This window comes from Homalodisca vitripennis, chromosome 2, assembly GCF_021130785.1.
Source record: "Homalodisca vitripennis isolate AUS2020 chromosome 2, UT_GWSS_2.1, whole genome shotgun sequence".
NCBI lineage: Eukaryota > Metazoa > Arthropoda > Insecta > Hemiptera > Cicadellidae > Homalodisca > Homalodisca vitripennis.
The window spans coordinates 102,953,315-102,965,571 of record NC_060208.1 but is presented as its reverse complement, the minus strand read 5'-3'; the positions used below and the strand labels follow the sequence as shown (position 1 = coordinate 102,965,571).

At 32.7% G+C, this 12,257-nt stretch overlaps 1 protein-coding gene across 1 annotated transcript in view; it reads right to left on the bottom strand.

The window, feature by feature from the left end:
* The window catches only part of LOC124354494, a 99,031-nt gene that overhangs the window by 57,300 nt on the left and 29,474 nt on the right, over nt 1-12,257 (bottom strand). Inside the window, exon 2 of the mRNA XM_046805001.1 lies at nt 4,391-4,466. Coding sequence (XP_046660957.1) covers nt 4,391-4,432 — 42 coding nt within the window. The 5' untranslated portion in view covers nt 4,433-4,466. The remainder of the gene's footprint in view (nt 1-4,390; nt 4,467-12,257) is intronic.

Genomic DNA, 12,257 nt, shown 5'->3' with positions numbered 1-12,257 from the left:
TAGATGGATATAGCTCAATTATTTGTTAAGCACGATGCTCCTTGCTGCTGTGTAACCGATTTGAAGTGGGAACGCGTATAAAAACGTAAATACTTTCATAGGAAATTTACACGACAAATTTGAGAAAGTCTTTGGTTGTTTTAATAACCGCATAAATTTTCAAACATCCGCATACTGAGAGAATTAACTGTAGTATATAATGTTCTTGTGTAAGTCAATTAAGTACGTTTAATGACGTACTTACATAGATGTAACTGTAAACAGTCATGTAAGACTGTTAAAGCTGCAGTTTTATTGTTGTTGCAATGATTTATCGTGAGAACTTGTTGTTCTCGTGGGCTTGTGCCAGATCGCTCAATGACGCAGCTAATTGCACAGGTAGAGAGAGGTGTGTCAGAGTCTTGAATATTTACTACGAACAGATTAGTTGGCACTGCGTCCAATTTCCCTAACAATCTTAGATAAGTAAGAATAGCTCTATTTCTCCTAACTATGAAGCTTAAATACCTTACATTTCATTTTTCTTTATACTAAGATCCTTTTTAACTGTTTTATTGACTGAAAATATTCAATAGTTATGATACCTCAATGTACAGGTCTCCCTTCAAGTAGAGTTTCTTCAACTGTAAACTTTGAGTCTATTAAATAATATCTTTTGTCCAAGCTACCAGCCTTTAATAATGAGATATAGCCAGCATTGTTGAAAGTAGTGACCTCAAACAAAGATTAAGTATCGGTTTAACTTAGGCCATAGTTGACAACTCTTTCAATCTCTCTGTGACACTGTCACGTGGAAAATGTCAACGTAAAAGGCCAATATTTTATTTTTAAACAATTTCCAATTTATTTATGGAAAACGATCATAATTAAACACTTTAATGACTTTTATAAAAGATTGTTTACATTAAAATAATATTATTTCGTTTTAACCAATATTTTCTCAAAATTTACCAAAATAATAAACTAAAAGTTTGAGAAAAAAATTGACAAAAAGCTATAAATAACTTTTAACTAAGAGAATATAGATGTATAAAAACAGGTTCAATTTTATGTTTACAAAGATAAAACAACTTGAGTATTAATTTCTTATGATTCTATAAGTTTGGTTACGGAAAGTGAATCTACAATGATGAAATTATATTTACAATATTAAGGAGAAAAAATCTAATTAAATTAAATATTTTCTTAATACAAAAGTCCGGTTATATTTTGGACTTAGTTCAGGGTAAAGCTAGTTCTCTTGCATAGCTCATCGTGCTAGCTGGCGGGTAACAACACTATGGAGAAAGAACAATGAACAATAAATAACATATGGATATAAATAAACAGCTGTCCAATTATAACAATTCGACAAATGAAAGAATCGAAAGGAAAATAACTACTATTGTATTTATATTATGTTTAAACAAAGTTAAATTAATCTCCATATTATTGAACCAGATACTCTTAAAAAGTTCGTAAAATACAAAAATACGTTACTTAGAAATTTAATAATTTGCAAAAATTATTCCAAGTGGAAATTTCGGTTATGTTTATTATTGTTCATGAACTATATTTTGACGAGTACACAAATCCTCCTGACTGTATCAAGTTTGAATAACAAAGATATAGATTAGTAGAAATGAATAAAATACATTTCACCAAATAAAGTTCGTTTCGATTACAGAGTAAGATGTTGAATTTTCCAAATGATAAAAGTGTTTGTGCTCATTTACGCTTATATAAATTAGGTTACTACTACTTATACAAATATATATTGTATGAAAAAAACAAATGCACTGAGACTTCTTATAAGTATAAAAGAAAAAGACTTATACAATCCTTTAATATTTCGACGTAATGCTGTTCTGAATAAAAATAGTGTAAACAAAGAATAAAAGTAAACATAAAACACATTTTTAAACTTCTTATTAGCATATGAATTTGGACATTGGTTAGGCAGTAGTTTAGGTTTTACCAGGAGGTTCTTCATATGGGGCTTTATACAAAAATTCTCGGGGGTGTTGAAAGCAAATTGTGTGTCAAGGGATGATTCTAAATAAAAAGTTTTTAGGTTGCCATTTCTGCGAAGACAAATGTTGTGCTACATGCAAAAATCTAAATCCTGTTAAAACTTGTACAAACACAACTAATACAACATACCCAATTCCATTAACTGTATATCAGAGTATGTTATTTATTAGCGAATTATTATTGCAAATTTTGTCCCAAGGACTATATTGGTTTAACAACAAATCCCTTACATATTAGGATAAATAACTATCGGTCTTCAAACAACAAAAAAGACGACAAATTGGTTCACAACACGCATTGGCTCATCACGAAATATTAAATAACTGTTACTCGTGACAAGAGATTAGTAAAGTACCAGAAGAATCTTCCAAAATCCAATTGGAAAATTTAGAACAAGCGTATCAATTAGTCACTAAGTTAAAATTAACTTTTGGTTTAAATAAGAAATGATGTGTTAAAATAATCTAAATAATGTTCAACAAAAAGTATACTCTTTTTTCTTGTTCTGAATACAAAATTAAAAAACGTCAAAATTAATTATATATTGTTATTTATTTTAAGTTATTAGAAGGCGCTGGATGCTGACCATATTTCATTATGGTCCAGATATGCCAGGCATGACCAGATTGGCTAGACATCGTCCCTCATATCTGGCTAGATGTGGCTTGATATAACCAGAAATGGAACCCCGTATTTTGTAGCCTACCAAATAGCAAATCAGGATTGGAGAAACTCAAGGGTACGATGTCTTACATCTAGTTCAACCCCCTCCCTTTTACTATTTAAAACTCCTTAGAAAATCTTTTGGACAATCACAGCCAGCACTGGACCGAAACAGGTATAGAGCGATCAACGAACGCGTTATTAAAATTGCTAGATGAGTTGTTGTGTAATATTTTACATAATATTAAACTATGATACAGACAAAGGAGAAGAAAGAATCATCAAGCGAGAACAGTGTCAAGGTGAACAATTTTTAGGCAAAATTAAAACTTATGATTAATTATACAGTTAAAATATTCTTCTGTGGTGAAATTAACTTTGTCTATTAAGACTCGCGCAATAATACAAACTACAATCGCAACAGTGTGACTTGGCAACAATACAGGATAACAATACAGCCGCTCTGTATTGTCCGTGCCGTATTGTATTGTAGACGTACGGCCTGGTAACAACAATAAGTCTGTCACACTGTGTACAGCGTATTGGCCGCGTCCAAACAGAACTGCCCACACGGAACCGTTCTGTCTAAACTGCGCGCCGCTGTTCCGCTACCGCAACTTGAAAATAACCTTAGTAAAACTCCATCCCACTTCCACGCTTGCTGTCAAAGATCATAAACAAGGTTCTTTCATTACAAAGTTATAAATTTGTTCGATACCCAAATATAAAAAGAGTTTATCTGGTTGATAACACAACCCCGCATATTATTTTGTTCTACACACATTTTTTGATTGCCATAAAAATTAATTTTAAACTCTTATATAACTATCCAAAAAGGCTTTCAATTCGTTAAACAACCATAGATTTCTAACAAAATATAATTCTCATTGATATAATAGTATTACAGAACTTTATTTTTTATTCAAGTTAAAATTTGACTGAAGGAAAACGTTTACCTTCATTAAACTTATTTTATTACTAACTTTGGTATAGCATATATTTTAAGACACATGCTTATATTTAAATTGACTTTTAAAGTTCGTCATTACACAATATTGGTTGACATTATTTTGTTGGATTTTGAAAATTTCCAATCATATTGAATTGATGTACAGCACGATTTTATCGTCACGTTTCTCTTTTTATCATCAGCGTTAGGTATGCCGGCTTCGATGTTCACTGTTATTTTTATTAGCATAGTACATTAATTATCGTGTCTGTACATGATGAGACCTCCCCGGGATTTGAACCCGTGATCTCCCAGATAGAGAGCCGAGACTATATCCATTAGTCTACGGAGGAGGACATACAGCACGTTTTGCTTTTTGCTCTTGAAGTTCGAGTGACAGGATCGTAGTTCCTCATGAAACTGATATACAAGTGTATTTAATTTGTATACAGCATGATCAGTGCTTGATCCTTGAGGTGTGAGTGACTGCAACGCATTCTCCCCACAACTGCACCAACTGTCCACAGCGCAATCCGACAGCCCACCTTAGTAATACCATTAACGGGAGCTATTATCATTAACTAAATCTGGAGATCTTTTGTGTTGTCGTCACTAACCTCAGTGAGACCTCCAAGTTGGGGTTGTACGAGATTTGGTTTTCGACCTAAGCCGTGAAATAGGTGGCGTTTAATTGCATGTACAGTTCAACATAAAATGCATGCAACTATTATTAATTTATATAAGTTTATTAAATATAGAACTCACGCAGCTGTTGCTAGAAGGGGACTGTGTCTGTAGATGAGCCATGGGTTTCTGGGCATTTTCCAGCCTCAGAACCGACCTGTGGAATTAAACAGGTTAAAGAAAACTGTATAAATATAAAAACATGATTAAACTAAATTACTGTACATTACACACATGGAAACTTGGCTTGCCAAACCAAGATCGTAGATGTCACTGTCAACATACAGGGGAGGAATATCTACTATACTAAATCTGAATTTCACTGTTCTTAAAATGAGTTTCAGGTGGACAATGCCGTACCGTACAGAAGGTCCGTGTGGTTGAGCCAGCTATTTGCCATTATAAAGTGCTGATGCACAACGCAGATGGTAACTAACATAAATAATATGTGTAAAAACAAAATTAACTCAACCTGCATAAATACAATGGTTTTGGATTTTGTTAATGTTTAAATGGTGATGTAAATATTTGTTAAATGAAAATAAAATATGCTTGTGCATAGTTGATTTAGAATAATTGCTTTTCTCTTAAGTATATTAAACTAAATAATGTAAAGCACTTTTTCAGTTAAAAGATTTAAAACTCAATCAAGACATTTGGACAAGCCATCCCGTACTCTTGATATTTTGGCAACAGTGCCTTACTGTACGGAATGCCGTATTGTATCATTCGACTCACCAAACCACTATCCACATTTACTTTATTCAATATAGGTCTTATTATTTTGTTGGTAACATTTTGGTTGCATGAGTGTGGTTATTCCTTTTAGCTGGTTTCAAGAACTCAACTTGTGAAAGTGGTACTAGTTGCAACAGCTGTTTTTATATTGGTCAACACTCATAAACTCTCCCCCACAGGTTTCCAGTTTTAACATCTTATAATATTATTTTCGTTTAGTTTAAAACAGCTGATTATTAAAACACACGAATTTATTAGGCCATTATTCTTAATAGTCCAGTCGTATTACCTGATTGAAAAAATAAATGTTTTCTTACAGCAAACTAATGGCACAATTTAGTCAAATACATCATAAATAAATAAAAAAACCATTCCGAACCAAAATCGTCTATTAGGGGGTATAGGAGGGGTGGTTTTTAGGGGTGAAAATGGTTTTTTGGAATTTGTGAGTAAACAATGCATCCTATTGAAAACAGTCAAACGTAAAAGTTGTTGGAAATGAAAAAATCTACAACTTATGTAGTAATCATTTTTGCTCTAACCTCAAAACTTTCCCAAAAAAATCCAAAAAAAAACCGTGTTTTTGGTTTTTAATTTTTTTCTTTTACAAAAATGGTTCGATTGAGCTGAAAGTTTGATCAAATATACTTTGTGCTATTCTAAAATTAATGTATTTTTTCATTAAGAAATATTCAGCCGTTATAATAAAATTCTACTTTAAAAACAATTTTTGATAATTTTCAATCACCATTTTGAAACATTGTTTTTAATCAAAAAAGGTTCTCTGACGGCTCATTATTTTCGTTTTTTTTGTCTATTTTGAAGAAATGAAATAAAAAATATGTAGTTTAATTGAAAAAACTGCAGAAAAATTGAAAATAAACAAAATATTGACATTTTTCATTATACATTGTATTATTTACGTGGAAAAATTGTTATTATTTATTTAAATTATAATTTTTTTTATACCAGTGCTATTTGTAAGCATTAAGCAAAATAATAATGAATCATGCATATTTAACAATTACGTGGAAATGTTTAAATAAATCAAAAAACAGAATTCGAGTCTTAGTACATTTTTTTTAATTTGTATTTTTCATCATATATTTTTTATTTCTTTACAATATTTTTTACAATTCTTATTGAAATTGAATCAAGAAACCATTATTTCTTTCCAAAAGTTTTTTTTTAATATTTATGGTTTTTTTTTCAGTGAACTTAAAAATATAAATATCTTTTTTTTCATATTCTACGTCATCTGATCGTGATTCATACCATATTCTACTCAATTTTTTCCCTGCTTTTTTTTTAAATGTAGTGATTGTATCTCCTTTCATTGAAGGAAACACAAGATCGTTATCAAAACTATCACTCAATTTTTTTTAAAATGTATTTAATGTTGGGCTATCACCATCAAAATCTTCTTTAATTTCGTTAAGGGAAAATTGGCAAACAAAATTTTACACAAATTATTCAATAAAAATTATTAAAAATAATACAGATCATAAAACTTTGTCTCTGTACATACAATTTTACGCATGCTATTTATCTAGTAATTTTTACGTATTTTCAGTATACTAATTTTATCGTGCTTTCTGCATTTTATAGAATGTAAATGGTGGAAAAGGTACCTTCTTGTATCATTTGTAAAAGCCGCGATGAAGATTTGGTGAAAATAAAAAGTCGAGGGATAGATACTTTTATTTCGTCAAGTAAACAAAGCAATGATCAGCGTACAAAACATTTCAGAAATTGACTGAAGCACACATTCATGATGGTTGTCGATCGGCATACAATAGACCTTGATCAATTGTTACAGCTTCCAAAGAACAAACAAGACAAAAAATCTATTGGGAAGAAGATTATGAAAGAAGCATGTGATTTTGATTTTGAGCATCATTGTGTTTTTTGTGAAGAACCTTGTAACCAAAATAGAGCATTTCGCGGTATGCAGAAGGTTGAGACTAAAGAAAAATGTATCAACTTTAAAGGGAAGAGATGTTTCAGAATCATTTAATAAAAGTCTGTTAGTTAGACTGATTTTCTCAAAGAATCAGATGAAGTTCAAGCTTATTATCATAATAGGTGCATGTCATCTTTTTATGATGGGACAAAGCTCAACATCTTGTAGACATACATCGAGTGTAGATTCTAAAGATTTCATAAGTTACTGCGTGTATTACTTTAACAAAATTCATCCGAGTGCCAATTTTCCCTTAACGAACTTAAAGAAGATTTTGATGGTGATAGAACATTAAATACATTAAAAAAAATTGAGTGATAGTTTTGATAACGATCTTGTGTTTCCTTCAATTAAAGGAGATACAATCACTACATTTAAAAAAAAGCAGGGAAAAATTGAGTAGAATATGGTACGAATCACGATCAGATGACGTAGAATATGAAAAAAAGATATTTATATTTTTAAGTTCACTGAAAAAAACCATAAATATTTTAAAAAAAACTTTTGGAAAGAAATAACGGTTTCTTGATTCAATTTCAATAAGAATTGTAAAAAAATATTGTAAAGAAATAAAAAATATATGATGAAAAATACAAATTAAAAAAATGTACTAAGACTCGAATTCTGTTTTTTGATTTATTTAAACATTTCCACGTAATTGTTAAATATGCATGATTCATTATTATTTTGCTTAATGCTTACAAATAGCACTGGTATAAAAAAAATTATAATTTTAAATAAATAATAACAATTTTTCACGTAAATAATACAATGTATAATGAAAAATGTCAATATTTTGTTTATTTTCAATTTTTCTGCAGTTTTTTCAATTAAACTACATATTTTTTTATTTCATTTCTTCAAAATAGACAAAAAAAACGAAAATAATGAGCCGTCAGAGAACCTTTTTTGATTAGTTTGCTGTAAGAAAACATTTATTTATTTGACCATTTTAACTGCTATTTCTCCTGGACTATAATCCATTTACAACATTTTAACACTCGCATTTATTATAAATATTTAAATAATGCAGCTGTTGCGCATTATTGGTACTTATACGTCTTGAGTGACATTAATTTATTTCTCTTCTTATTAAAACTATTAAAAACACCACGACGAGACTAAATGATGTAACAACTGGATTGCCCTAGGCTTCATAAACATTTTAAAGGTTTTACAAGCCTTTTAAATGGGTAAAAACATTATAAAAATAAACAGGGTGATTGAAAAGTAAGTTTCACCCTCTGTTAACTTATTTGTTATTTTAGATGTATAAAATCTGTTTGCGGCAATCTTAATAGCTACAAAGGACTACACTAATAATATTCAAATATCACTCATAGTATTGTAACATATAATTTTACAGGTCATGGTTAGCCAATAACAAATACACTTAAACAATTGAAATCGGACTACTCCACAAGAAATGACAACCCCAAACGTATAAAGTTGAAAAGTAAGTTGCACCTCCCATAACTTGTTTATTATTTTAGATATGTGAAATCTGTTTACTACACTCTTACTAGCTACAAAGGTTTACACTAATAATGACAGTTTTCACATTTTTGACCCTCAGGGGAAAGGAGGGTGGGGGGCCAACTCAAAATGTTCAAATAGCACTAGTAGTCGTGTAACATATCATATTGGTCTTGGTTAGTCAATAAAAATACACTAAAAGAATTAAAGTCGGTCCAATCTACACGAAATGGCAGCCAAAAACATAACTGAGCATTATTGTGATTCATAACGTAGAGCCTAATACCTAATTTAACAAATAATGAAAAATCAATTAAGATAAAACTTATTTGGGCAATTACAGATAAGTATGGTCGTATCACGGAGGGAGTAGTTAGGAAAACTGATACCCTCTTGTTTATCTGATTCTTCACTTATGCAATGCTTTTATCCAATCAGTTTCCCAATTTTCTAACAGTTCGCTTGAAAATTCTGATACAGTGACCAAATACGCAATTCCTACTGATCTTAGTTGTAGTTTTTAATTCAGAGTATGACGTAGGTACGTTATTATTAGGATAACACTCCAAATTTAATGTTTTAATGTGTAATTCAGTAACCCCTGTTTTATAACGAATCGAGATAGATATATAAACAGCTGAGCATTGTTGGTCAACTGAGCGTATGTTGGCAGAATGGAGATAAATATATAAACAGCTGAGCATTGTTGGTCAGCTGAGATTATGTTGGTAGAATCGAGATAGATATATAAACAGCCGAGCATTGTTGGTCAACTGAGCGTATGTTGGCAGAATGGAGATAAATATATAAACAGCTGAGCATTGTTGGTCAGCTGAGATTATGTTGGTAGAATCAAGATAGATATATAAACAGCTGAGAATTGTTGGTCAGCTGAGCGTATGTTGGCAGAATCGAGATAGATATTATAAACAAATGAGCATTGTTGGGCGGCTGAGCGTATGTTGGCAGAATCGATATAGCTATATAAACAGCTAAGCATTGTTGGACAGTCGTATGTTTGCGCTTCATTCGATTGCAATCGTTCGTAATGCTGTGTTATGTTTCGATATATTATTGAATAATTTCGTTACCAATTGATATTTTTGAAGTCTTTGTTTAAGAATCTTTAAAACGATGTGTTACAAGATTATAAGTGCTATTTGAAAAATTTTAGTTAGCCTACCTCCTATCCCTTTTCCCCCTGAGGGTAAAAAATGTGAAACATCATTATTAGTGTAGCCCTTTGTAGCTAGTACGATTGCCGAAAACAGATTTTATACATCTAAAATAACAAAAAAAATTAAGAGAGGTTACAACATGCTTTTCAATCACCCTGTATATTTTCTAAAAAGAATCTGTAAGCCATAAAATGCATTTGTATTATTCATTATCCCTCCTTTTATAGGGGTTAAGTGACATTGGGTTCTTTTATGGAATAATCTAAAATGCTGATTAAAATATGAATTAATAAATTATAAGCTTAAATGATAAATTTGATATTTCCGAACATGTTTGTGTTCTGGAGCGCTGTTTCCATCTACTCAACGAATTTCACCAACATTTACACACAAGGTTTACGGACGGCATTACAAAAAAAATAGACTAGTGCATTTCCAGGAATAATACTTCTAAAATAATTCCATGCACAATATTCATGAGCGGGCAAATAGAAATGTTGTAGTTACAATCAATAATAATAAAACCAGTGAACCCACCCAGTGACGCGCCGGGTTAATACTACTAGCAGTATAATATTCATTGCAGTAACTAGAGAACGTGATGCTTGGACGTCATCCCTCCCCCAACAATCCCTATAATCCCCCACCATTACCCTACTTTCTACTATTTAATATCACACTCACACAACATACTTTAAGGATCGTTACGTTTCATCACTTCGTCTCGGCTTATCACCCCGTTTACTAGTCTTGTCTAGACTGGATAATGTAATGCTTGAACGTCATCCCTCCCCCAACAATCCCTATAATCCCCCACCATTACCCTACTTTCTACTATTTAATATCACACTCACACAACATACTTTAAGGATCGTTACGTTTCATCACTTCGTCTCGGCTTATCACCCCGTTTACTAGTCTTATCTAGACTGTAGAATGTTATGCTTGAACGTCATCCCTCCCCCAACCATCTCACTAATCCACTAATCACTAATCCACCATCTTTTACTACTTCCTACTATTTAATATCGCACTCAACACAACATGCTTTAAAGATTGTTACGTTTCATCAAATTGACTCGGCTTATCACCCCGTTTACTAGTCTTGTCTAGACTGTAGAATGTTATGCTTGGACATCACCCCTCCCCCAACCACACCACTAATCCACCACCATTACCATACTTCCTACTATTTAATATCGCACTCACACAACATACTTTAAGGATCGTTACGTTTCATCACTTCGTCTCGGCTTATCACCCCGTTTACTAGTCTTGTCTAGACTGCAGAATGTTATGCTTGAACGTCATCCCTCCCCCAACCATCTCACTAATCCACCATCTTTCACTACTTCCTACTATTTAATATCGCACTCAACACAACATACTTTAAGGATCGTTACGTTTCATCACTTTGTCTCGGCTTATCACCCCGTTTACTAGTCTTGTCTAGACTGGAGAATGTAATACTTGGACGTCACCCCTCCCCCAACCACACCACTAATCCACCACCATTACCCTACTTAATACTATTTAATATCGCAATCAACACAACATACTTTAAGGATCGTTGAGTTTCATCACTTTGTCTCGGCTTATCACCCCGTTTACTAGTCTTGTCTAGACTGGAGAATGTAATACTTGGACGTCATCCCTCCCCCAACCATCTCACTAATCCACCATCTTTCACTACTTCCTACTATTTAATATCGCACTCAACACAACATACTTTAAAGATTGTTACGTTTCATCAAATTGTATCGGCTTATCACCCCGTTTACTAGTCTTGTCTAGACTGGAGAATGTAATACTTGGACGTCATCCCTCCCCCAACCATCTCACTAATCCACCATCTTTCACTACTTCCTACTATTTAATATCGCACTCAACACAACATACTTTAAAGATTGTTACGTTTCATCAAACTGTCTCGGGTTATCACCCCGTTTACTAGTCTTGTTTAGACTGGATAATGTAATGCTTGGACGTCAGCCCCTCCCCCAACCACACCACTAATCCACCACCATTACCCTACTTCCTACTATTTAATATCGCACTCAACACAACATACTTTAAGGATTGTTGAGTTTCATCACTTTGTCTCGGCTTATCACCCCGTTTACTAGTCTTGTCTAGACAGGATAATGTAATGCTTGGACGTCACCCCTCCCCCAACCACACCACTAATCCACCACCATTACCCTACTTCCTACAATTTAATATCGCACTCAACACAACATACTTTAAGGATCGTTGAGTTTCATCACTTTGTCTCGGCTTATCACCCCGTTTACTAGTCTTGTCTAGACTGGAGAATGTAATACTTGGACGTCATCCCTCCCCCAACCATCTCACTAATCCACCATCTTTCACTACTTCCTACTATTTAATATCGCACTCAACACAACATACTTTAAGGATTGTTACGTTTCATCAAACTGTCTCGGGTTATCACCCCGTTTACTAGTCTTGTTTAGACTGGATAATGTAATGCTTGGACGTCACCCCTCCCCCAACCACACCACTAATCCACCACCATTACCCTACTTCCTACTATTTAATATCGCACTCAACACAACATACTTTAAGGATT